General features: G+C 35.5%; 1 protein-coding gene across 1 annotated transcript; it reads left to right on the top strand.

The window, feature by feature from the left end:
• The first annotated feature begins 944 nt into the window (after positions 1-944).
• Dnal1 (dynein axonemal light chain 1) lies at positions 945-23,955 on the top strand. Its single transcript, XM_010645453.3, has 8 exons — positions 945-1,084; positions 5,595-5,633; positions 9,172-9,281; positions 11,716-11,771; positions 15,086-15,141; positions 19,329-19,455; positions 20,354-20,494; positions 21,661-23,955. The coding sequence occupies exons 1-8, from the start codon at positions 1,082-1,084 to the stop codon at positions 21,699-21,701; spliced, it is 573 nt and encodes a 190-aa protein (XP_010643755.1). The 5' UTR covers positions 945-1,081; the 3' UTR covers positions 21,702-23,955.
• Positions 23,956-26,389: the final 2,434 nt, after the last annotated feature.

The following is a 26,389-nucleotide window of genomic DNA, read 5'->3' on the forward strand; positions in this document are numbered from 1 at the left end:
TCCTACTGGATTATGACCCCACTACTATGGCCTCACATAAGCCCGAAGGCCCTGTATCCAAAAACTGTCACAGGTTAGGACTTCAACATATGAATTTGGGGTAGACACAATTCTGTCCCTAACAGCCATTATACCTTAGTAATATGTAGATACAGGTGTACTATGTATACTTTTTAGAGAAGATCACACTAATTTTTGTTTGATAACTTGTATTTTTACTCAAAATATCGTGTATCTTTTGTGTGTGAATAGATGCCTTTCAGGTATTTTTAATAGAGCTATATCAGTGTTTGGATGTTCAAGACTACTTAGCCAATTCTCTTTTGTTGACAGTTTGGTATTTCTTTTTATTAAAGCTTTGAAATATAAATATAAATATATTTCTTTAAGATGAAGTCATAGAAATGGAACTTCTGGGATGGTCACAAGGAGTTTAAATTTTCTCAAAGATTTTAATATATATTGCCACAGGCCTACAGAAAGGCTGTATCAACTATAAACAGTAATGTATTTGTGCATCTCTGTTCCCTATATCCCTAGCAAAGCTATCAAAAATATATATTTTTAAATTCTTAGCTAATTTGATTGAATGGGTAAAAGACACCCTAGAAATGTAAAAAAATATTTTGTGATATTTTACATGGAAAGCGGAGTTTTCAGGGGCCTGGGGTACGAAAATAAATCCGATCCATTTTAGCTACGGGTACTCCCCTTCAGATAGCTGGCCAGGCAAATTACAGCAGGTAGTTTATTCGCCCCTGCCACTCTTCAGGGGAAGGAATTTTAAAGGTTCTTTTAGGAGAAAGGTAAAGGTTATCGAGGACAAGTACGACACTTTTGATTAGCTGAAAATACTTTCAGTAAAGAAAAGCACATTGGAGCACAACGAGAACGTAAACTCTCAGGCAGGAGGACCGCGGCGGCCGCCACACCGTCCCACAATGCTTCGCTGCGCCACCCCAAGGGCGGAGAGAAAGGTCCGCTGCCGGGGAGGCATCCGCCGCGAGCTCTGAGAAGTGCGCATGTGCGCTGACCCCGGCGGGCCCTAGCAACCAGAGCAGTGACAGTAGCAACCGCCGGAATGGTGAGTACCCTCCGGGCCTCGTAGCCAAAGCCAAGAGGAGATTGAGAGTGGAAAAGGATGACTGTGAAGTATTGAAGGTGGCGGGGCCCTCGAGCAGTAGAAGGGAGCGGATAGCGGATGCTAGCTCCTTGGAGTCAGCGGCCTAAGGCGAAAGAGAAGCCCAGGCGGGGGTGGTCTGGGATAAGGATGGCCTGGACTGACTGGAAGTTGGGTTAAGGTGGAGGAGCTGGACTCTTGACAGAAGAAAAGGGAAGGTGAAGAGCAGGAAATTCTCAACAAAGAGCGATTCGGAGCGGGAATGGTGATAGGAAGGGAATCATGGATAGATATCGCTTTACATAGCAGCAGTGGTGAGATAGAGGGACGGGGTTTGGTTACCAGAGGAGTCCGTGTGGCACCGATTGCACCCGTCATTCCTAACCTGCTGCGTACCGAGATTGCCTTGAGCGCAGTTACTAGATAACACTGTACAACCCACTCTGGTGGATACGGTAGAGCAGTGTTTTTCAGATTTCAGTATGCGTTAAGTATGAACTTGGAATGCAGATTATGAATGTTTAATATGATCTGGGGGTTCAGGAACGCAGCATTTCCACAACAGACCTCAAGTGATTCTAAACCTGGGGAGCGTCCCATCGTTTTTTGAAAACTACTAGTGGTCTGACCTATCTGAGCTCTTAAGAAACAGTGATTTCACCTAGTAATGCTCTCAACTCCTACGTAGAGTGTGCATTCTCTATCTTACCTACTTAGTAGTTCCAACAAGTGGTTTGAAAGGATTCAGACAAAACTACTTCGCTTTGTTTTGCTGGATGCAGATGTTGATAAAGAATAAACGTGGCTGAGAGTATAGATTAGTGGAAGAGCACTGAGTGGGCAAGAGACCCTGAGTTCAGTCCCCAGCACTACAAACCAATGAATAACTACAAAGCAAAAGTAGTATAATTAACAGTTGTGTATGTGTGTGTGTGCGCGCGCGTGCATGTGTCTAGTTCTATGTAAGTGGGCAGAAACTGAGTTCAGGGAATTAAAACGATGAAGAAAGTCATGCCTGCCCTCAACCACAACATTAAATACCACTTTTTACAAAGTTATTTCCCCTAACCTGCCCTGCGATCCTTATTTTATTCTATAGGCGTTTAGTTGAAATCTGCTGTCAAGGAAAGTAAAATGTTCCATATATTAGGTGAAAAAAAAAAAGACTCAGCCTTAAATAATTATGGACTGAAGGGATTATTAAAGGTCTTCAAATAGAGAACAGAACCAGTCATTGGATGAAGCCAGATGAGGCTGCAAACTAGTAGTTCCAGGGAGCTCCGGAAATACAAACAAACATACTATTTAAACTTTTTTTAAAAAGTAGCTTCTGATATCTTAAAAAATCATAGATCACATTAAAAAAGGTTTTTCATCTTTAAAAAGTGGGGTGAGTGGGCAACCCACTCTCTGGTCCCCCTTCTGTCTCTCTTAGACAGAAGCTTTCTTTCTCTTAATAGATTTTTCCTACTCTTAAAAAAAACCTCAGGTTTGTGGCCTCTGAAAAATCAGAAATATCATGTTTCACTATTGAACGCATTTTTTCATGTTTTGGCATTACTGAATTACAACGTTATATACTAATTGGCAGCATCTTTTCTTAATGATATATGGCTACACTTGATCTTAGCCAAAAGGCCAAGAAGCAATTTCTTAATGGTACATGAAATAAGAGCTTTGCTTACCATGAGATGAAATTTTAAACTCTTTTCTCCAAGTTTCACCTGCTAACCATTATCTAGAACTGAGTAGAATTTACCTCCTTTACGTGGGCTCTGTCCTTACCTGACCATCTTACCCATTAGTGATGTCCACTTGGTCCTTTAGGTAATTGAGTTTTTGTCTCCTACTATCTATACAGGGAACGACTACCCTAAAACAACTTATATTGCCACAGTGAATAGATTGTTTCTGTTTCTGCAAACAATTATATGAAATTGTTCTTTTATGTATCTTTTTATAATCCTTTCAAGGATTTCTCTGGGAAATATAATTAGTTGTAAATTGCTCAGTTATAATGTCTGTGAATACTTAATTTACCTTAGGCACTATCAGACCACTAAAATACATCTCCAGCTCTTTTTATGTTATTCTGAAACTGGATTTCACTAAATTTACCGGCCTGGCCTGGAACTTGCAAACTTCCTGGGCCAGCTTCCTGAGTAGCTGAGGTTATGAGTATGCATCACCAAACTCAGTATCAGAATACCAGTTCTTGAAACTTGTTAGGAGTCACTTGTAAAACTGTCTAGGTTTGGAGCTTTAAGGAAGAGAATGGTGGTAAATCTCTTTAAGATTTAAATTTTTAAGTGGTATCAGTCTATTAAAATTTTGATTCTTTTTGTGGCAATGTAACACTTAGGTTTGTTATAGAAATGCATACTTTGTCTAGGTTTTAAAACTAGTGCCATATTCTGCTCATGATTTTTTGTTTGTTTGTTTTTTGTTTTTTGTTTTTTGTTTTTTGTTTTTTGAGACAGGGTCTCACTATGTAGTTGAGTCCGGCCTGGAACTCACTATGTAGACCATGCTGGTCTCGAACTCACAGCAATCCTCCTGCCTCAGCCTCCTGAGTGCTGGGATTACAGTAGTACGCCACCAAACCCTGCTTGATATTTTATTTTTTTAATGTCTGTGTTATCTAGTTACTTCATTTTATTCATTCTTCATTTTTAATTTGTGTATCTCTTGTTTTTGCCCAGTCTTGCAAGAGATTTAAGAACTGTCTTTCAGTTTTGTTAATCATCCCCCCCCCCCCGTGTTTTGCTTTGTTCTGGGTTGCTTTTTTTTGAGACAAGGATTTCCTATGTAATGCAGACTGGCCTTGAGCTCACTATATGGCCCAGGATGGCTTTGAACTCAAGGTGATCCTCATGCCTCAGCCTCCTGAATACTGGAATAATAGGCGTGCACCATCACCCTAGCTGTTCTGTTTTTCATTGACTTCATTCTTTATATTTTCTTCTGTCTTTGAATTTGCAATAATGTACTTTTTAAAAATGTCTTAAATGCTCACTTGTTTTTAATTTCTTGTTTTAAAATTTTTTATTAATATGCTGTGACACAATGATTATATTCATCTTAGGGAATTGGAATATCTACAAATATCATCTTGATCTTTTTTTTTCTTTTAGTATCGGGAATTGAACTCAGGACCTTGCACTTGCCAAGCAGGTGCAGGAGCTGCTGAGGTACATCCCAGGCCCTATTTTATATATTTTTGATGCAGGCATTATTTAACAGTGCATATTTACTTTCTAGACATAGTGATATCTTTCTTTCCTTTTGTTATTATTTAAGGATTTTGGGGGGGTGATGAATTCACGACCTTCTGCTTGCAAGGCAGATGTCGTGCCACTGACCTAAATCCCTAATCCCTGGAGTTCTTTTTTTAAATTAACTCCAGCAATAATTCATTAAGGACATCTTCCCTGTGTACCTTCAAAGTTTTATATATAATATTAAATTGAATCTAAGATGATATTGATTATAAGGAGCAACATTTTATATTCTAATACTAAGAAAAATAAGTTAGACAAATTCGTGTGTGTGTGTGTGTGTGTGTGTGAGAGAGAGAGAGAGAGAGAGAGAGAGAGAGAGAGAGAGACAGGCTCTCCATGTAGTTCAGGCTGGCCTGGAACAGTGATCCTTTAACCTCAGCCTCCCTTCTTCTGGTATTATAGGTGTAGGCTACCACTCCCAGTGACAAGTGCTTTCTTATCATTTATAATTTTTATTTTATAATTAATGACACAGTTTTTGTTTTTGCGGTGCCAGTTTTTTAATCTAGGACCTTTCACATGCTAGGCAACTGCTCTTCCCAGTCCTCTTTTTACTTTTGATTGCAATCCTCCTACCTCAGATTCCTGAGTAGCTGGGATTATAGGCGTTCACCACCACATCTGGCTGATAAGTTATTTTAAATGTTTTAGACTTACACATTTTTGTCAGATATCATCTTTTGTAAATATTAGAAGGAATATATGTATATGAAATAAAATTTTCAGTATTTTTCTAAAAGTTTACCATTACCATCCTGCCACAGCAATTATAAATTGTTGCTGATTGTAAGATGCATACAAATTTCAGTATTAAAATGGGGAAAAGGGGCTGGGGATTTAACTCAGTTGTTCCTCCACCTGATGCGCAAGGTCTCAAGTGCAATCCCTGGTACCAAAAAAAAAAAAGAAAAAATCAATTAAGATATATATTATTATCAACTTTTGAAAGCCATTTAGTTTTTGTAAACCATGTATGCATTACATAATGATTTCCTTATTTTCTCTGAGAGGTATTTAAAGAAATCATTTTGATTTCAGATATTAAAACATAATTTTACCTATAAAGTGAAAGAAATTAATCATTTTAATGGTAGAAGCCAAGTCTAATAACTTTTGTATGAAAAATAAATTTAAAAATCTTACTAGTAAAGTCAGCCTTGTTTCTTTTTCTTCTTCCTTTTTTTTTTTTTAAGGCAAAAGCAACAACAATCAAAGAGGCCTTAGCCAAATGGGTGAGTATATGAGTTTTTCCTTCTTTTAGAAATCATACAAGGAAATTTTGGATAGTTATTTAAGTCTAACCATTCAGCATAAGGGAACCTTGTAGAAATAGAACTGTTCTGTGGTAGTGGATGCATGAACCTACACAGTGATAAAATTGCATAGGATTTGAGTAAGGGATGTAGCTCAGTGGTAGAACATTTGCCTATTAAGTGCAAGGCCCTAGATTTCATTCATCTACATTATTATCACAAAAGTAAATTGTATATAGAGCTTAATACACATATATACATACACATATATACATATTCACAATTCAAATGAGCCCAAATAAATTTGGGAAAATCTGAATAAAATTGAATGATTGTCTTAATAGTAATACCCTAGTTATAAAATATTGGGCAAACTATACAAAGGTATCTCTCTGAGTCCTGTTTGTTTTTATGATACTGAGGATTGAACCTAGGGCTTCCCATATTCTAGGCAAACACCCTACCACTGAGCTACATCTCCATCACTTGCATTATTTTTATAACTGCAAATGCATCTTCAAATATGCCCATTCACTTTCAGATAAAAAAAAATTCTGACTACTTGAAAATTTAACAATGGAAAGCTTGATTCATCTATTGCTATAAAATGGCTGGAATGTTTGTGTTATACTACATTTTCTGTTTCGACTTCTTCATTAGACTATATGTCATTTTGAAGTGACAGAATGATATGTGTTGTAGCTTTTCTAGGCCAGCAGTGGCAAACCTGTGGCACACATGCTGCAGCAGGCTTCTTGTTATCATTGAAAGCTCTAAAAGGTTTGCCGCCACTGGTCTAGGCTTTAGTTAGAAAATGGTTTTACCTTCATAGAAATGAGAACAGAGGCAGCCAGTGTAGACGAATGTATATCACATATAGACAACTGAAAGAACATGGAGTAAAAATACTAACTTATATAGTGCTGATACAGGAAATAATACCAGAGATGAAATATGAAATATATCTCTCAACCTGTTAGCCATCTGATATGTGAAGCTCATGTTCTCTAAAAATTGAAGAATGAATTCTAGGAACAACAGAGGTTAAGAGTAGGAAGAGTAAGAAGTAGGAACATTAATAGGATAGCTCCTGAGAGGCAGGAGGGATCCCAAATGGGTAACCAGGGACCCCACTTATAGGGGCATTGTATAGAGCAAAACCCAAGTGGATACAACGTGGGCCACAACCATGACCACCAATAAGGTTACAAATATAGTCACTTAGGTAATAATGGTCCAATTAGGAAACAAGTCATGTAACAATTGTGCATGGAAAGAACAAAGATTTGTCCTAGGAAATGGTCTAGAGGTTTCTGGTCACCCACTGGGTGGTGATGTCTGACATCATTAGCCAATGTCTATCTAAACTTCATTAGGCCCAGTGTTTGTCCTTTGAGGATGTATATAGGTCTAGTCATCTTGCCTTTATCTTGAGGCCTGATCTTCATCAGATATGTCTCTGGCTGCAGTTGTAGTATGTTTCACCTTTGTCCTGACTCTCTCAAGGACCTGGCCCTATCTAACTGTCTATAATATTTCTACCTAACTCAGCTGTCTATAATAGTAATATTAGAGAGGAAACCACATTGTCAAAAAACATACATTAAATATATACACTATAAATATTTTGAATATTGCAACATAGTTTCAAAAGTTGAAATTCAGAATTTTAGATAGAATTTGTATTGATCACAGAGATGACTCTAATTTTTGTGCCCAGTGATAACTTCTTTGTTTATGTTATGTAGTTTGTTGCATAATGTTGAATACATTGCTTTTGTAGCTAGTTTGAATAAAAAAGTCTTTTAGGAGCCTTGGTGTCTAGGGAACAGAAAAGAGGTGAATTGAATAATGAAATATTTGAATTTTTGTTTTAGTGCTTATAAATTTCTTATTTATTCTAATTGCATTTTAAAAGTTCATTTCTGTTTGATTAAAAATCTTATAAGATAGGGGCTGCGGATTTAGCTCAGTGGTTCCACCACCTGCCTCACAAGCGCAAGGCTCCAAGTTCGATCCCTGTTACCAAAAAAAAAAAAAAAAAAAAAAACTTATAAGATATATTTTATTAGAGAAAAAATAGTACAAAGTAAACTTAGATTTGATTTTCCTTGAACTGGATTTTAGAATTTTATCTTATTTGTTTTCAGTAACTAGTAGAGTTTTTGTTTGTTTTGGCTTATAACTTCCATATATTATCACCATCTGTCTTTGACTTTAAGATTATTTGAAGGCATCAAGCTCACTCTTTCATTGATTAATCCAATATTTATTTCTTTAACATTTAAACAATTCTTCATTGACTCATAATTGTACATGTTTATGGGGGTAACAGTGATATCCATCACCTCAAACATCTATCGTTTCTTTGTGATAAAAACATTCAGAATCCTCTCACAGCTATTTGAAATACGTAACATGTTAGTGTTGACTCTAGTCATCATGATGTGCTATAGAACATTGGAATTTATTCCTCTCATCTCATTGTAATTTGATACTGTTGACCAAACCCCTTCCTATCTTTCCTATCCTCTTTCCAACCTTTGGTTACCGCTATTCTGCTCCCACCTTTCATGTATGTGTCTGGCACATTTTACTTAAAATGAATGAGTCTTCTAGCCTCATGTTGCCACAAATGATACTCTAACACTTATTAAAGACTTACTAGGTGTTATTTTCCTCTCTCCTAACTTACAAATATATGGCAAAAATAAATAAATAAATAAGTACTGCATGGATGTCTTAGATCTCTTGTGTCCAGTTTATTGTATATTTTCTATTTTTGATATGTGAAAATCTGATTTTTAGATGAGCTGTTTTTGTGTCTTACAGTATAGTAGGCTATAGAAAATATAAGAATTATTCCCTGAGCTTTAAGTTTTGTTAGAATGGTAGAACTAACTCTAAGTAATGAAGTGATCGGAAAATAGTAATAGTCAGTATATACAGAGAATTAAAATTGTGTGCCTAGTACTAAATTAAACTCTGAGGCAGATCTAGTAGTTGATTAGTGTGGAGCAGGTGGCTCTGATCACAGCTATAATTGTAAAGAGAATATCTTTTTAAATTATTATTAGTACCTTGGGATTCTAGTTTAAATTGAACCATATATGGAAAAATTGAAGATGAAATGGCAAAACAGTTGATCTTATGGGTATGAATCTGACATTTAAAGAAAGTGCTTTTTAGGGACAAGAAATTCTTTTTAGGAAAAATTTTTTCTTATATTTTTGTTTTATTAATTGGAAACACTTAAATAAATGATCTTAAATACTACAAAAATAAAATTTATTGTCTTTTCTCCTTATTTCCATTTGGTAACAGTTCCCTTATTCAGCCATGTAAAGACTTTTGTTATTAGGGTTAGCAATTAGAGGTTCCAATAAGTGAATGGTAAATACTTGTTAAATAGTTATAAAATTCTATGAAATAATCATTGAAAGGACCTGGGAAATTCTGGGCTCTTATTGCACATTACAACTAGGGATCATTTTGTTCCAAATAAATTTTCCCACAGGAAGAGAAAACTGGCCAGAGGCCATCTGAAGCCAAAGAGATAAAGCTTTATGCCCAGATTCCCCCAATAGAGAAGATGGATGCCTCCTTGTCCACACTTGCTAATTGCGAGTAAGTTCTCTTTTTTCATCCTTCTAGTATTGCTATAAAGTTTTCCTTCCTTCTCTTAAATACACAAACTGGGAAGTATTTGTTTTCAGTAATTTAATTTATGTATTTTTCTTTGTTTATTATAATTTCCCTTTGCCAAGACCAAATATGAAAGATTATTGCTTTATAAGATTGTTAATAGAGTAATACTGAGTAGTACAATATTTTTTCTGTATAATTTTTTATTATGTTTGGAAATAGAAATGTCAGTCTTTTTGGAGAAGCTAAGGAACACAATAAACTCTTACTCTCGCATAAAATCTACTCCTTCCTCTTATGAAATTATCCACCAAAGTCAGAACTAAGTATTTACTTGATACTTAAGATAATACCTAACTTTAAAAAAACTTTGAGTTCATATTATCCTTATTTTGTGATCCTATTACTTATAACATTAAGTACCAGATCTGTACCAATTTATTATTTTCTACATATTATACAAAAAAAATTTTAGCAGGATTTGGTGGCTAAGTTGAGGCAATTTTACCATGATACCTTATAACCACGTTTTTAGGCTCCAGCTTCTCTTCTCAGGACTATTGAATACCATACAGTCCCTGACATTCTTTCTGACATCTTCATCCTGTTTGATACACTCTGGAATGCTTTTTTAACTTTAAGCATTTTTTACCAAAGTAGTGGTGAACATGTGGATGCATGTTCTTTGTTTTTGTTTGTTTTTTTAACAAAAAAGATGTTAATGTATGAGTTTTTTTTTTTTTTTAACTAAAACCTCTGTATTCAGGTTTCATTGGAGTGTTGTCACTTTGCAATATATAAGTGGGTTTTGGGTTGCATTTTGGGCATTCTAACAAGTGCGCTGTCACTGTTTTAAAGTATTCAATATCTTTTTATCAGAAAGCTATAGCAAAGGCAAACATATTTGAGGTTTTGTTTTCTGTATCAAAGTGCCTTACAAATCACTTCAAAAGAGTCAACCTGTTTACATTTGTGTTGACAATCTCTTTGGGCAGGCTGCCAAAACAGAATTAAAGAATTATTTTGAAACCATCTTCCTAGATTTAAAAGCCCTCCACTTTCTACTGGCAGTTCTCAGGAGTTGGAAATGACTAGAAAATATACAGATTTGCTCAGGTTCTTACAATATGTAGTACTTGTTTCTGATGTTCAAGCAGATAGAAAATGAATAAGATGCATGAGAGTCAAACTCACCTGGGTTAGAATTTCAGACCTATTACTTTGTAGCTGTGTGGTATTGGAAAAATTGCTTAACTTTTTGTGCTTGTTTCATTTGTAAATTATAAATAATAATATGTATTTCAAAAGATTGTGATAATTAAAATAGTTAATGTATGTAAAGTGTTTAGATTGATACTTGGACACTTTAAGTGTTCAACAAAATTAGCCTTTTTTAGCCTGAAATTTACTGAGATATTAAACATTTTAATTCAGAAAGAATAACAAAGAATGTATAATTATGTTCCCTTTAAATACTTTGTTTTTTTGTTTTGTTTTGTTTTTTTGGTACCAGGGATTGAACTCAGGTCCTTGTGCTTTTGAGGCAGGCACTGGAACCACTGAGCTAAATCCCCGCCCTACTTTGCTTTTATATAATTAAATACAGAAAGAATAATATATACAAACTTTTAAAAATAAATATCTCTGGTGGAATATGCAGACAAGTAGGATTATATTTTTAAATATACATTTGTGAATGATTTTACACATGAAAAAATATAACCTCACAAATGCAAATATACATTTTATTTCTGGGGTTTTTAGGAGGGTGTTTTGTTTTGGTTGGTTTGGTGTTTTTAACCATCTGCTAGATGATTTTTAAATTTAACTTACGTCATGGATAGCTTCCTAAGTCAGTACCTATAGCCCAGTCCCTCTCTATATATATAGTTCAGGCTGTCCTGGAACTCACTGTGTAGCCGAAGCTGGCCTCAAACTCATGATAATCCTCCTGCCTCAGCCTTCTGAGTGCTGGGATTACCAGCATGTGCCACCATACCCACAGAATTTCTTTTTTCAGTGGCAGAATAGTATTTCATTATCTATTCCTGAGTTAATAGATTATTGTCGATTTTTCTATTACAATAATATATTTATTTGATATATCTTTCAACTTTTGTGTTAGTATTTTACTAGGATGTATTCCTAGAAGTTAAAGAACACATTGTTAAAATTTTAATAACACAAAATTGCTCTCAAAAATGTTTTTTATATTTTCTACAATGACTCTGTATTAGCTTTTATAATCAAAGAGGGGAAAAGATTTCAAAAATGAAAGGATAAATTCCAAGACTAAAGGAAAAGAGGAATCAGTGTCAAAAAAAAATATGACTTAAGTGTTTGTATTATATTATACATGATTTCTGATATATAAGTTTTTCATATTAATTCCATTTTTTTCTTTTTTCTTTCAAAGGAAGCTTTCACTGTCTACAAATTGCATTGAAAAAATTGCCAACCTGAATGGTTTAAGTAAGTGACCCACAATAACAAATTTTTTTAAATTTTCCTAGTTAGTAGAATAAACATTCCAAAGACAGTATGTAGTTCTAGAAGCAATCACCTGTTTTAACCAAATAATTGTCAGATGACAGAGTGAATATATAAACCATGTGTTCTTAAGTTTGATTATCCAAAGAAAATTAGAAATTATATGAGATCTGAACATTTTAAAGACCTTTTAAAGCTTTTTATGGAATTAAAATTGAGATGATTTAAATAGAATATCAGATTTTATTGTACATTTCTTTGTGCAGATGTTTTGTATGTATTTCAGACTTGTTATATTTAAAATTTACTTCCTTACCCTCTATTTTTCCTGTGTTCTCTATGCTGATCAATGACATCGCTGCCCTCCTCCCAGTTCCCAAGGCCCCCATTCTCTCAATGAATTCTAATGGCTACTGTAATTTGGTGATGTAAAGCAACAGAAATTTACTTGGAGATCAGAAGTTGGAAATCAGTTTCACTGAGCCAAAAGAAAGCTACACTCCCTCAGAGGCTTTGAGGGAGGACTTCTTGCCTATTCTATCTTCTGATGATTGCCACATTCCTGGGCTCCTGACTATTTTTCAGTCTCTGCCTCCATGTTTGAATCACCATTTCCTATTCTATCTGTGTCAAAGTTCTGCCTCCTCTTCCTGAGGATATATGTGCCTGCCTTTGGAGTACTCCTAGATATTGAAGATTATGTCCCCATCTCAAGATCCTCAATCAAACCTACAAAGTATTTTTTTTTCCACCTAAGGTAATATTCACAGGTTCCAGGGATTAGAATATAGGTATCGTTGGGGGGCATTTTCTCTTCCCATACTGAGGATTGAACCCAGGGCCTCACATATGCTAGGCAAGTGTCTACCACTGTGCTAAATTACAGCTCTGTTTATTTTGAGATAGAGCCTCACTAAGTTACTCACACTGGCCACACTGATCTTTCTGCCTCAGCCTCTTGAGTAGCCGGGATCACAAATGTGTACCACCAAGCCTGGTTTGGGAAGCCATTACTTAGCCTAATACATTCTCTCTTTTCTTCCATTCAACCCTGCATGTAAGTTCATCACTAAGTCCTGTTAATTCTGTTCTTTGAAGAAATTCTTAAATAATTTGTTGCTTTTCCACTTCTAGGAGCTACAACTTGAACTTAGAATCATATTAGCTTTTCTTTAGATCATATTTTTCTTTGTTTTTATGGTACCGGGGATTGAACTCAGGACCTTGCAATTGCCAGGCAGGCACTGTGCCACTGAGCTACATCCCTGGCCCCTACATCATATTTTTCAAGCATTTTTGACCAGTTTCTGAAGTAAAAATACATATGAATGCATTATTTATTTATGTAAATATATCATACATATATATTTTAGCATATGTTCCAGTGTATATTTTTACAATTTGATTTCTTTTCCTTTTTTTTTTTTTTTTGAGACAGGGTCTCACTATGTAGTTGAGACTCCTCCTGCCTCAGCCTTCTGAGTGCTGGGATTACAGGTGTGCACCACCATGTCCGGCATTAATTTCTTTTTTAAATTTAGTTGATCATACTAAATTGATTTCCTAATCTATTACAGCAATGGGTCATGACCCATAGTTTGAAAAATACTGTGTAGGACTTTTGTGATAGCCTCCTAAATTGATTTCTTTTTCTTCATTCTGTTTTTCAGCTGATTTTCATCACTGATACCAATGATGAAATTTCTTCTGAAAACATTACTTTTATATCTTTCCCCTAAATTAGAGACCTTTTAATGTCTCCCCTTTGCCTAATAAAGACAAATGTTACAACATCATCTAAGAGCTTGTGCTACTTATACCTATCCGAATATGCCTTTTTTTTTTTGGCACTGGGGATCGAACTCGGGTCCTTGTGCTTGCAATGCAGGCGGTGGAACCACTGAGATAAATCCCTGGCCCCAAATATGCCATTTTTAAATAAACTTGTACATTTGTTAGAGCAGTGCCTTTCACTGAAAACGGTTCTCTAAGAAATAAGGATTAAGGATGTCACATTTGGAAATGAGGTGTGGTAGCTCATTCTTTTAATCCCAGTACTTAGAAGGACCTCGAATTCAAGGCCAGCCTGAGTTAAATAGCAAATTGCAGGCCAGCCTATGCTACAAATCAACTTGCCTCAAAACAAGAACAACAAGAAGCCTGGCTTGGTGGTGCACACTTGTAATCCTAGCACTTTGGAAGGCTGAGACAGGAAGACTGCAAGTTTCAGCTCAAACTGGGCAATTTAGTGACTTAATGAGACCCCTGTCTCAAACTTAAAAACTAAAGACTAGGAGGTAGCGCAGTGTAAAGGCCTTGGGTTCAATCCCTAGTACAAAAAAAAAGAAAAAGTCACATCTTTATGTCATCCTCCCAAAGACTTTTCTAATTTCCATTATCATAATTACTTTTCTGAGAATACAGTATTTATAATAGTCAATCTTAGATTATAGTAATAATTACCTCATATACTTATTGTGACTATCACATGAGTTAGTATATAGGTAGTATTTTGAATTGTGCCTGGCCCTTCTAAAATGCTCATTAAATATTAGCCACTATTATAGTTGGGAATATGTTCTGCTCTTTAGATAGTGTGCTCTTTGAGGGCAGCATCACATATTAATTTTTTCATCTTCTATTAGAAAATAAATTGTTTCCATATATATATATATATAATTTTGGGGGGTTTTTGGTGCTGGGAATCATACTCGGGACCTTGTGCTTGGACCTTGTGCTTGTGAGGCTGAGGCAGGCAGCAGAACTAGAGCTAAATCCCTGGCCCATAAGAATTAATTCCAGGACAACAGAGTTTTTGTTTTTATTTTTTGGTACCAGGGATCGAACTCGGACCTTGCCCTTGCAAGACATGTGGCAGAACCACTGAGCTAAATCCCCAGCCCTTCTTTATTCTTATTTCTATAATATTTTTACTGGTCAACCACTGAAAACCATGCAGCTGGGGATTTAGCTCAGTGGCACCCTGCCTTGCAAGCACAAGGTCCTGAATTCAATCCCTGGTACAAAAAAAAAGAAAACCATGCATTCCAAACAGCGAATCAATTTTAAAATTAATATTGGCATGTTGTAAAATTATAGTTGTAGTGCTTATTTTAGATGATAGGTCAATGGTATTTCCTTTCTGATTACTTTTCTTTTTTTTTACTAATACAACCTTTCTTTACTCATTTACAAGGATATTTATTGTATAAAATTTATTAAAGCTTCATTGTACTAGATCATAACAGTTGTGTAATATGATTCTCATAACAAAATGTGCTTTCTTTCCACTATAGAAAACTTGAGGATATTGTCTTTAGGAAGAAACAACATAAAGAACTTAAATGGACTGGTAGGTTGTTATTTCTTTTTTTTAACATATTTTTTTTCTCATTATAAAAAGTAGAAAGCAGGTGTAAAAAGTACCTGTAAACCACTGATAATTTAAATGCTGCTAACATTTTGATTTACATCTTTGTTACCCCCCCACCCCATCTCTTGGTACTGGAGATTAAACCCAGCACCTTTGCACTGAGATACATCCCTGTCCTGTTTGTTTGTTTGTTTATTTGTTCATTTTGAGACAAGAGTCTTGCTAAATTGCTCAATTGCCTGAGCTAGTCTCAGTCTTCCTATCCTCTTGCCTCAACCTCCCGTTGTGATGGGATTACAGACATGTTCCATTATACCTGACTTTTTGCCTTTTATTTTAGGTTTTTTAATGGGTATATTGATAATGAAATTGCTACTATACATACTGTTTTGCGTTCCCATTTAGATTAAAATGTAAAAATCATTCTTGTATGTCATTCAACAAATGTGGAGTCCACATATATGTATTTCCTGAATACTTACCTAAGCAGTACAGATATGGTAGAATACAAAACAGTCTTGGGCCAGGGATTTAGCTCAGTGGTGCTGCCTGCCTCGCAAGTGCAAGGTCCCAGGTTCAATCCCTGGTACCAAAAAATTTTTTTTAATTTAAATAATTAAAACAGTCTTGCTCTTACAGAATTTATATTATCGTTGAGAGCTGCATACTAAATGTTAACTGTATAATATATTAGGTAGTGATAAGTTCAATGAGGCACAATAAGAAAAAACAGAGTGATGGGTCATCCTCCCTGTGGAAGTGAGGATGTAGACTGTGAAGCTGTAGGCTAAGGGTACAGCAAGTGAAAATGCCCTGCTTGGTGCTTGAGTAAGAGCAGGAGTTGACTGGGAAAAGGAGCAAGGTCCTCAGTGGTGCTAGACAGAGAATCAGGAACCAGGACACACAGAGCCTTACAGCCATGATAAGATTTTAAATCCCCACCCCCAAGTTTCTTGTGAAGCCATTGGAGGTTTTAGATCAGAGGATATGATTTAATTTTTTAAAATAATTTAAAAATCATACCCCCCCAGGGCTGGGATTTTAACTGAGGGCTTCATGCATGACTAAGCAAGCACTCTTCAACACAGCTACACCCCAGCCCTAAATCTCTTCACTTTCTACACACTCCTATCCACACACCATCAGTTGGTTTTCTTTCCAGTATGTATTGTGTGGGCTTGGGGTATATTATGTGTGCATCTAAAACCTTTACTACTTAGCTGGGCATGGTGGTGCCCACCTGTAATCCCAGAACTCGGGAGGCTGTGAGGCAGGAGGATCGCTGTGAGTTCGAGACCAGCCTGGGCTACATAGTGAGTTCCAGGTCAGTCTCAACTACATAGTGAGACCCTGTTTCAAAAAAATCCAAATAAATAAATAAATAAAACCTTTACTACTTATGTGTAAACTGAAGAATAATAAAGCTGCATGGGGATATGAATGCTGGGCTTTAAGTAGCTGAATTACTCCAAACACAGCATAGTAGCATGATTTAAATAGCCGAATCAACAAATCACAAATGATTATTATAATGTGTGAAACATGAAGTCTTACATTTAAGAAGAAGGTTTTATTTAAATTATTTAGGAAAGCCTTTAAGCTGTTCATTAACTGAAACATCATTATGTGCCATGTAACTATCCCTACAGTGCTGGGCACCTATTTTAATGTTAGGCATCTTCAACTTTGTAGATACTATCCATTTTTGGAACATTATGCTAAATGAAATAAGCCAGTCACAAAAGTACAAAAGTCTAGTCAAATCCATAGAGACACAAAGTAAAAGTCGTTGTGTTATGGGTATAGAAGTTCCATTTTGTAAGATGAAGAGAGCTATGGAAATGATGGTGGTGATAGTTACATAACAGTACAAATACATTTAATACACTGAGCTGTACATTTAAAAATAGTTAAAATAGTAAATTTTTGTTTTTTAACTCTGTAGCAAGGTCTTGACATGCATTGTCTCATTTCAAACTCACAAGTAATAATGACATTATCCTATTTTAAAATAAAGAAATGAGGCTCAGTTAGTTATGTAAAATGCCCAAGTGTGGTGAAGAGACATTCTTAAACACTGTTGCTGAGATAGGCCACTTGGCAATATCTATCACAATCTTGAATGTGTATTTACTTTGTCCCAACTTGTCTATATTTAGAAATTTTTTGCATTCACATGTCTGTAGATATAAATAAATACGTAACTAAAATGAAGAAGAGAAGAATCTTCCCTTACAAGTTTTATTCAGATTTTTTTGGTTCCTCAGCAGAATTTTATAGTTTTAATTTCAATAAGCTTTCATACATTTATTGAAAAAATATATGCCTGGGTAACTTACAGTTTTTGTTGCTGTGAAGTAATTTCTAACAATTTACCATTTATAAGATAAAAGCTATTTATTTTACATGTTGTAATCAACTACCTACAGTTTTTAGCTATGTACAAATTATATCTTCCTAAAGACTTCTAAGCAATGTTTTCCAAATTTATTACTTTATACAAAACAATAATAATCCATTATTTTATATGGTCCAAATCAAGAGGTTTTACAGTACCTCATAAAGCCCTTCCTATTCCTTGACCCTTCAACATACTATTCACAGAGCAGACGCTTAATTTTTTTTCATTTCAATACTCATAGTGATTTTTTGACCTCAAAAAACAATAAATTTCAATAACTGAAAAGATGTTAAGATAACTTCTTGTCAAACTTCATTTTCCAGTGTTTAAATCTGATAAAATATATAAAATGTACTATATTCTGTTATAGCATATATCTACACCATTTCTTTGTTCATTCGGGATGCTTCCAATGCTTCTGCTCTTTGGTTATTGTGTAAATAACGCTGTCTGAACACTGGTGTAAAATATCTCTTTGGGACTCCACTTTCATTCCTTTTAGTTATATGCCTAGAACTGGAATGGTTGGATCACATAATTCTATTTTTAGTTTTTAAAAGAACTTCCAGTTTTTCATAGCATCTAGACCATTTTACATGCCCACCAAAGTATTCAAGGTTCCAATTTCTCTACATCCCTGTCAACACTTATTATTTTCTGTTTTTATAGTAGCTTTACTAATGGATGTGAGGTGATATATCATTATGCCAGTCTCCTCATTTTACAGAGTAAGAAAGTGAGGGAAGAAGCTAGGCATGGTGGTACACACCTGTAGTCCAGCTGCATTGGAACCTGAAGCAAGTGAATTGCTTGAGCCCAGGAGTCCAAGAGCAAGCTCAGCAACAAAGTGAGACTCTGCCTTTAAAAAGGAGGAGGAGGAAGAGGGGGAGGGAGAGGGGGTGAGGAAAGCTGCTAAGGGGAGAAAGGATTTGTTCACAAGCAAAAGCAGACCAGTTTATTCGATTCCTATTCACTCAATGTCCAGTTTTCCAAAGGCCAAGTTTAATGAATGACAGATTTCACTGATGACTTCACCAGTTTTATTTATTGATATTTATTGGATTACTTCACCAAAAGCTTGTCTTCATTACCTGCTTACAAATATGTTGTTTGGAATGACTGCAATACCTTTTGAAATTCTCTTTAGATTTTATTTCCGTGTTAATTTTACTACAACTCTTTTCTTTGTTATTTTTTTAAAAGCCCTAAAGTCTCTTATAATAGAAATCAAAGAGCTTATCTACTTTAAATGTAAAGACTAAATAATAAGCTGTGTATGTTAGTGTATTCCTATAATCTCAGCACTTTGGGAATATAAGACAGGAAAATCTCAAGTTCAAGCTTTTTAAAAAAGGGCTAGGGAATGTGCAAAGGCCCTGGGTTTAATTCCCATTACTGCAGGGGGAAAAAAGACCAAATTATATATATAATCAATAGGATAGTAATTAGAAACTATATCGTTCAATAAAAGTGATATGATAGTGCCATTATTTCTCCTCTTGATTATTGCATAGCTATTCTTGGTAAAGAATGTTTTATGAATTTTTACTCAGTGAAACAATCAAAGTAGGAAGACTTCAGAGGGAAAGAGAATGTTCTATTTCATTCCTTAATGGGGGATAAAACTTCCACATAAAAGTCAGCTGTCCTACAAGTGGACAAGCAAGTCTGCTTTCTTTGAAAGCCATTGTCCATGTTTATAACGAAGGAAACAGAAGGGTAAGTTTAAAAATAAGCACGTAAATTAGATTGATTTCTTTTTCAGGAAGCTGTAGGGGACACATTAGAAGAACTGTGGATCTCCTACAATTTTATTGAAAAGTTGAAAGGGATCCATGTTATGAAAAAATTGAAGATTCTCTACATGTCTAATAACCTGGTAAAAGACTGGGGTAAGCTGAGAATGGATCTTCCCTAACTATCTCCCTCATCTTTCTAGAACATACGCAAGAGAGAATAAGATGTGAAATGGGAAACATTTATTTCTAAGCACAGAGAGTAATAGCTACAGAACTTCCTATATTTTTTATAGAAACAGTATAAGAATTCCTAAATTTTAAATGCATGACTTTATATTTAAATTTTTACTTAAAACAAATATAATTAGGTAGGTCCTTATCCTATTAGTCATGAAAAAAATAACTATTGTTCTAAGGCTGAAAGAATCAGCTTAAATCTAATAATCCTTGAGTGGAAGATTTGATATCTATATTGCTTTGCTTTTTTATTGTACATTATTAATTCAGCATATACTAAAGTCCTGTTATGTGCATAATCAATGCCAGACTCGAAATACATAATTGAATAGAAACTATCCCTGTCTTCAAGGAGCTCATGGCTTTGTGGGGAAAATTCATTTATAAACTAATAATTATAATTTTTTATGACAGGTTCTGCAATACTTATGTGAATGAGTTGCTATAAGAATTTGAGGATGAAGGAATAGAGACAAAAGCAGCTTAGCTTAGCCTACACTGATGAAATGCAGCAAAGAGAATATTTATCTCTGTAAATCAACTGGTCCTTTTCAGCTCTGACCCTTTTCTCCTCTTCCTGTCCCCTCCTTAGGCTAGCATTAAAGGTAGATGAGAAAAGTCTTTTTTTCCCTCCTATCCCAAATGTCCTCAGACCATAACTTCATGTAGTAAAATTTCCCTAACCTTCTTCAAAATTTCAAACTAATTGTCCTGAATGGTCACACGTTGAAGGTAGTGATTTGGAATTCCATCTCCAAAATTATAACAGTAAAACTTACGGTTCTAATGTGGAAAGTGTTCTTTGTTCTTACAGCTGAATTTGTGAAACTGACAGACCTGCCATGCCTGGAAGACCTGGTGTTTGTAGGCAATCCTTTAGAAGAGAAACATTCTGCTGAGGGTAACTGGATTGAGGAAGCAACCAAGAGAGTGCCCAAACTAAAGAAGCTGGATGGTGAGTGACTCTGGATGGGCTAGCTTAGAAATGTTTTCTAGTTATAAAAATGGAATTTTTGGCATGGGATTATAATGAGTAAAACTGAAGAAAATGATGATTGTCCCTAATCTTAAAGACCATTTCTGTTCATATGAAATTTAACAGTCCAGTTTATGCCAAAGTGAGATGGAAAACTCCTAGGATGTTTGGGATGATACAAGATCATTCCTCTATCAAGATCTCGTAGAAAAACGTTGGCTTATTTTAACTCAAGTCACAGAAATACTGCGTGTAACAGTTAGACATAAATGATAAGTAGTTGCTGTATCACCGTTGGGTCAAAACTATAGTGTTCTGTCTCATACCCCTGCTCCTCAGTTTAAGTTTCCCAACCGCTGAGATTCATATTAACGTCACTAGATATCACTGACTCACTGGGTCATGTCCTAGCTCCACCACTTACAGTATTTGTGACATTGTGCTACTTAATTAATGTTACCAAACCTTGCTCACTGTAAAATAAAAGTTGGAGAAGATAACAATATCATTAGGAATCATTTCAGCGTTGTTATGAGGATGAAATGATATAATCTTTAATAGTTTGCTTTTAAAATCTTTTAACATTTAAAAGTATGCCCAAGCCCCTGGGCTCAATCCCCAGAACCAAAAAGAAAAGAAAAAAAATGAGAGATTACAGGCGTGTGCCACCCCCAGCCATCTCATTTTCTGCAGGCACTTGTAGGCATGTTTATATACAACTCCATACTTAGGGAGCTGTATATTCATAAGTATATTAATCCACTTGTGAATTCTCCCGAGAGGCTTTCTAGTGAATTTGAAATTTACGAGTTTATTTCATGAAACTATTTTATTATGTCACATTTCACAGCATCTTAGAGCTTCTCAGGTTAACAAGAAAATATTTCATTTAGAATTTTTTTTGTTTTTTGTTTTTGTTTTTGTTTTGAGTCAGGGTCTCACTATGTAGACTGCTCTGGAACTCACTGTGTAGCTCAGGCTGGTCTCAAACTTGCAGTGACCCTCCTGCCTCAGCCTCCCGAGTGCTGGGATTACAGGCATGCGCCACCACGCCCGGCTTCATTTAGAATTTTAATACCCCCCCAAAATAATAATTTGAACAACCTGTTGAGAATAAACAGAAATAATTTTCTTTTTCATTTTAGGTACTCCAGTAATTAAAGAGGACGAGGAAGAAGAAAATTAACACCATATTTTCCTCTTTGTGTTAACTTATTTAAATGTCATGAGAACAGTAGATAAGTTTTGTATAATTCTCTATTTTAAAGATTCTGTGTGGGACAGAAAGTTCTTAAAAGAAATCTCATTTCCAATGTTTTTTTAAACCTATTCACAGTGTTCCTCCCCCAAACCACTAACACTAACTTTATATAGACTAGTTTTCTTTTTGGAAACTACAACTTTTCCATTTTTGTCTTTATTCCCAGTTATATACTGTGTGGACCTATCTATTGAAATGTACAGCCCACTCATTTTAAAAGCAAAGGAACAAATGTTGTGTATTGATTTGTTTAGTAATTTTTAGGCCAGGGATTTTAAAAGATATTATCTTGAATCTTTAGAAGGTCCCTCTCTTATGACTCAGAAGCACAAATGTATCATGTCTTAAGGGTTCTTAAGGGAGCGTGGTGATGGGAAAGAGTACCTCTTAGAAGTACATACAACAGCAGTCCTAGAACCAAGACTCAAAGCCCAGTTAGAAAAAGCTATGGTATGAAAGGAAGAATTAGTATCTTGGAGGCCTTCTAGCCCACGTTACATTGATTTATTTGTTTTTTCCAAAAACGTGTAGACTGTCAACTGGAATTTAGGTTGTGTTTACATGCATGGCCACTTGAGTCGCTGTATACATACAATCAGTCATTCTGTGATCCAGGTTAGCAATTAAAATGACTGTCGTGGCTCTCCTTTGACCAGTATGACCAAGTTATGCATGTGGACCTGGCCTAAAACACGTTTTTTGGTTTATAGTTCCTTATAAAGTCAGTAGCTCTAGCCTAAACATCAACCATTGATATGTGTCACAATTTGCCCCAATGATTTGGTCTCCTGATCCTCTTGTGGTTAGAAGGGTACAGATCTGAAGATTGAGTTTGATACTTCTCAATAAGTGAAGGTTGTGTCCAAATATATATACATATACATTTAAAAACATACATATATATTTTTTTGAGAAGTCTAAGTTGAAAAGTTCAGAAAGTATATTGTGTAAGTGGTTGTGGAGGGAAGAAAGAAGAGATGTTTCAGTGTGGGATCCCAGGCAAATGGCAGTATGTTTGAGGATTGCCTCCTATGTGAAGCTTGCAGATGATTTAACCTCTGAATTGCAAAGCAATAGTTAGATGCAGAGATTAGAATCTATCATGTAAGAAAAGTAATTTTCTGAAAATGCAGGATCAGGAACCAGATGAAGTCCATAGCAGGTCACGAGTGAATCACTAACAGACTGCAGAAAAGAAGTCAGGGGCCTCCTGCCAAATTGTGCCTAAAGTCTCTCAGCCAGAGACTATTGATTCTTATTTCCCCATCTAATGAAAGAGGGGAGAGTCATTTTTTTTAAATGATTGCATAAGTTGTCCTAGGTTTTAGAAATCTATAGCTATCACTTACGAATCATTTGATTTAAAAGTCATTCTGATCAAAGGGGACCACCGCTTTGACAATCAACTCTAAATCCAAACAAGAACACTTAGTCTAACCCCGTCACTCACTCGCTCTTTCAATCTGATAGGAAGAAGCCTTTTCCCTGATTGGCTTTTACATTCAAATCTTCATTGTTTCTTTTGTGAAGCATAGGCAAAGAGCCTTCATGCTCCTTGGTGGTGTTTAAGGTCCATAAACTGAGTGGGAAGGTGATCTTGTAGTTTACACTTCATCCAGTAGGCAAGCTTGAAGCCATATTCCTACATATATGTATATTTTCTAAAAGTTATTCTGGAAGTGAATATTATAGAAAATGGATGACTTTGTATTAAATTTATTTATGAAATAATTTACAGTATTAGCATTTGATTTTTCTGAATTCTGCAATGTAGATATTAATTTTTTCTTTCTTTATGTCTTTTAATCACTGGTGGTTCTCAGAGAAATGTAAGGTGCTTTTCTTTGTCCATTTTACACAAAATTCACATTCAATTGCATTCAACAAATATTTGAATGACTTCTATGCATCCCTGTTCCTAGAATTAAAGTCAGAATCTGTACAATTAGAAAATAGAAGATGTATGAAGTTCGGAATAGTCTCTCGAAGCATTCCTTTATCATCCTTTTCTGCTGCATACTTAGTTTATATTTAATGCCTTTGGTTTATGCCTCTGAGATCAGAATTTGACCTATGTGATATGGACAATTCCTGTGTTCCTATGTTAGAGGATCATTTAAACTTCTTTTTTTCTTCCATACTGGGGAATGAACCCAAAGTCTTTGCACTGAGCTACAGCCCCAGCTCTTTATATTTTTAGACAGGATCTCACTAAGTTGCTAAGTTCTCCAGGCTGGGCTTAAAGCTGTGATCCTCCTGCTTTAGGCCTCAAAGCACTAGGATTACAGGTGTGTGCTACCTTACTTCTATTCTTTGTTTTGTTTTGTTTTGTTTTTGGTACTGGGGATCCAATTTAGGACCTTGCGTTTATGAAGCAGGTGGTGGAACCACTGAGCTAAGTCCCCAGCCCATTACTTCTATTCTTATAAATGATGATAGAGCTCTGGCATCGGTCCAGTTTTTTGTTTTTGTTTTTTGGGTTTTTTTGTTTGTTTGTTTTTTTGAGACAGGGTTTCACTATGTAGTTGAAACTGACCTGGAACTCACTATGTAGCCCAGGCTGGTCTTGAACTCACAGCGATCCTCCTGCCTCAGCCTCCCGAGTGCTGGGATTACAGATGTGCGCCACCACGCCCGGCCTCAGTCCAGTATTTTAATGTTTCACAGTAAGTTTGATTTTCATCTACTAAGTAATTCAACTTTTCTGTTTTCTAATTCTAAGCCTATGGCCATATTACCTAGCCAGGCTTGAAAGGTTCTTGTGTTCTCTGTTTATAGGATTTTGTTCCTTTAAATCAGAGGTTCTCAACATTGGCACTATTTACTTACATATTGGGCTAGATGATTAATTGTTTTGGGAAACTGTGCTGTGTAGATGTTTAACAGCATCTCTGTCCTCTGGCAGTAGATGCCAGTAGCTCTGTCTCCTCAGTTATAACAACAAAAGGTTTTCTCTAGACATTGCCATCTTAACCCTGAGGGAAAGAGTGGGAACAAATCCTCCCCAGGTGCTTTTTTGCCTCAGGGTCTGTATATTTTCACTGCATAGCCGTGTGCCAGTGGAGCTGTGGGAAAGTAAGTGATGCATTTATAATCATGGATGGAAGGAAATGGTCAGAGGTATTTCCCTTTTTTGTAATTTTTTTTTTTTCTGGTACCAGGGATTGAACTCAGGTCCTTATGCTTGTGAGGCAAATATAGTGCCACTGAACTAAATCCCTGGCCCTTTTTTCTGTAATTTTTTAAATTACAAAACTAATTTTCTAATTAGAAATTAATTTTTGTAAGTTTCACATAGTATTAGAAACTCAGGGCTAGAAGGTTAAACTTTTTTTTTTAAGCAGGACCTCAAATTTTATTTCTTACCATCCTTCCTTATCTTAGGACAATGTTTATTAACCTACCTCTCTGTTACTATCAATAGAATTTAACTTTATGGTAGATTTTCCTTTGTCACTAAAATTTAATACTTTGAGTGTACTTTAGAAAATAGATCATCATCATTCATTACCTAATATACAAAGTTTTGCAGATTGTGACAGTCATTTAGTGTGGAAAATATTGTGTAATGCATAGAAGTTAGCTGATGTAGACATTGATTTTGAGTATTATCAGCATGATCTCTGATCATTATAACTGGTCAATAACTTGGTATGCTTACTGAACCCATTCCATGCATGAGGACGGTCTAAAGCACTTAAGTGGTGGTTCCTGAGTAGAATTTTCTACTTGAAAAGGTGCTTCTTTTGATACTTTTTGCCAGTGAGTTGAAAATAGAATAAGGAGGAATGGAAACTGAATTGTGACTGTTGACTTATTCTCAGAATTGGTGATGTATAGAGTTAGAATCTTCCACCTTGGTTTTTCTAAGGGCTAAATGGAAGTGCATAGGGCCAGACCAGAAAGGCTGAATTTAGTCATTCACTTTAGAAAGCTATGGGAAGTATCAAAGCATCTTTCACTAGTGTCTCTCGGAGTGCAGTCGGATCTTTGGTTTACTACGACCTTATACAGTGTGAGCATTGGTAAAGGGAGAAAACTGATAAACTGCAAATTATCCTTTACCAGAAATTCATTCTTTTGGCATTCTTTTTCTTTATTTGGGCCTTTTAGTGTGTTCATAAATAATGAAACAAGATTCAGTGTAGCAGAGTTGGTGCTTCTGACACAGCTAACTTGACTGTATTCCCTTCTCTTTACTCTAGCATGTCGTACTGTTTTCCTTTTGTAAAACTATAAAATAGGTGAAACTTAAGCAATTAAGAGTTACATTTTAAAAATCACTGAGCTTTTAGAAATACCATATCTATATATTTAGTCTTGCTTTTTATTAATCAATGACTTCAAAGGAAGAAAACGGAAAGGAAAAACTAGACTGTCTTATCTTCTTCTGACCTAAGATAAATTTGACACTCAACACTTAAGAGGAGTCATAAATGGAGTCTAGGTTATTTCCAATATTGGGAAGGTTACAGGGGAACCAGCCAACCAAATTATGATCTAGCAAATTTAATAAAGGGTTGGGGGAAAGTAAACTATTTTTAAGTAAATTTGTACAATTCTGAACTGGACTTCCAAAAACAAGATGGATAAATACCTAGCCTAAACATAGA

Source organism: Fukomys damarensis, unplaced genomic scaffold (assembly GCF_012274545.1).
Source record: "Fukomys damarensis isolate Sample0158 unplaced genomic scaffold, DMR_v1.0_HiC HiC_scaffold_21, whole genome shotgun sequence".
NCBI classification, from domain to species: Eukaryota; Metazoa; Chordata; class Mammalia; order Rodentia; family Bathyergidae; genus Fukomys; species Fukomys damarensis.

Coding starts and splice junctions, on each gene's coding strand:
- Dnal1 (XM_010645453.3), top strand. Junction 11,772..15,085: donor TGCCAACCTGAATGGTTTAA/GTAAGTGACCCA, acceptor TTTCCACTATAG/AAAACTTGAGGATATTGTCT. Junction 20,495..21,660: donor CAAACTAAAGAAGCTGGATG/GTGAGTGACTCT, acceptor TTTTCATTTTAG/GTACTCCAGTAATTAAAGAG.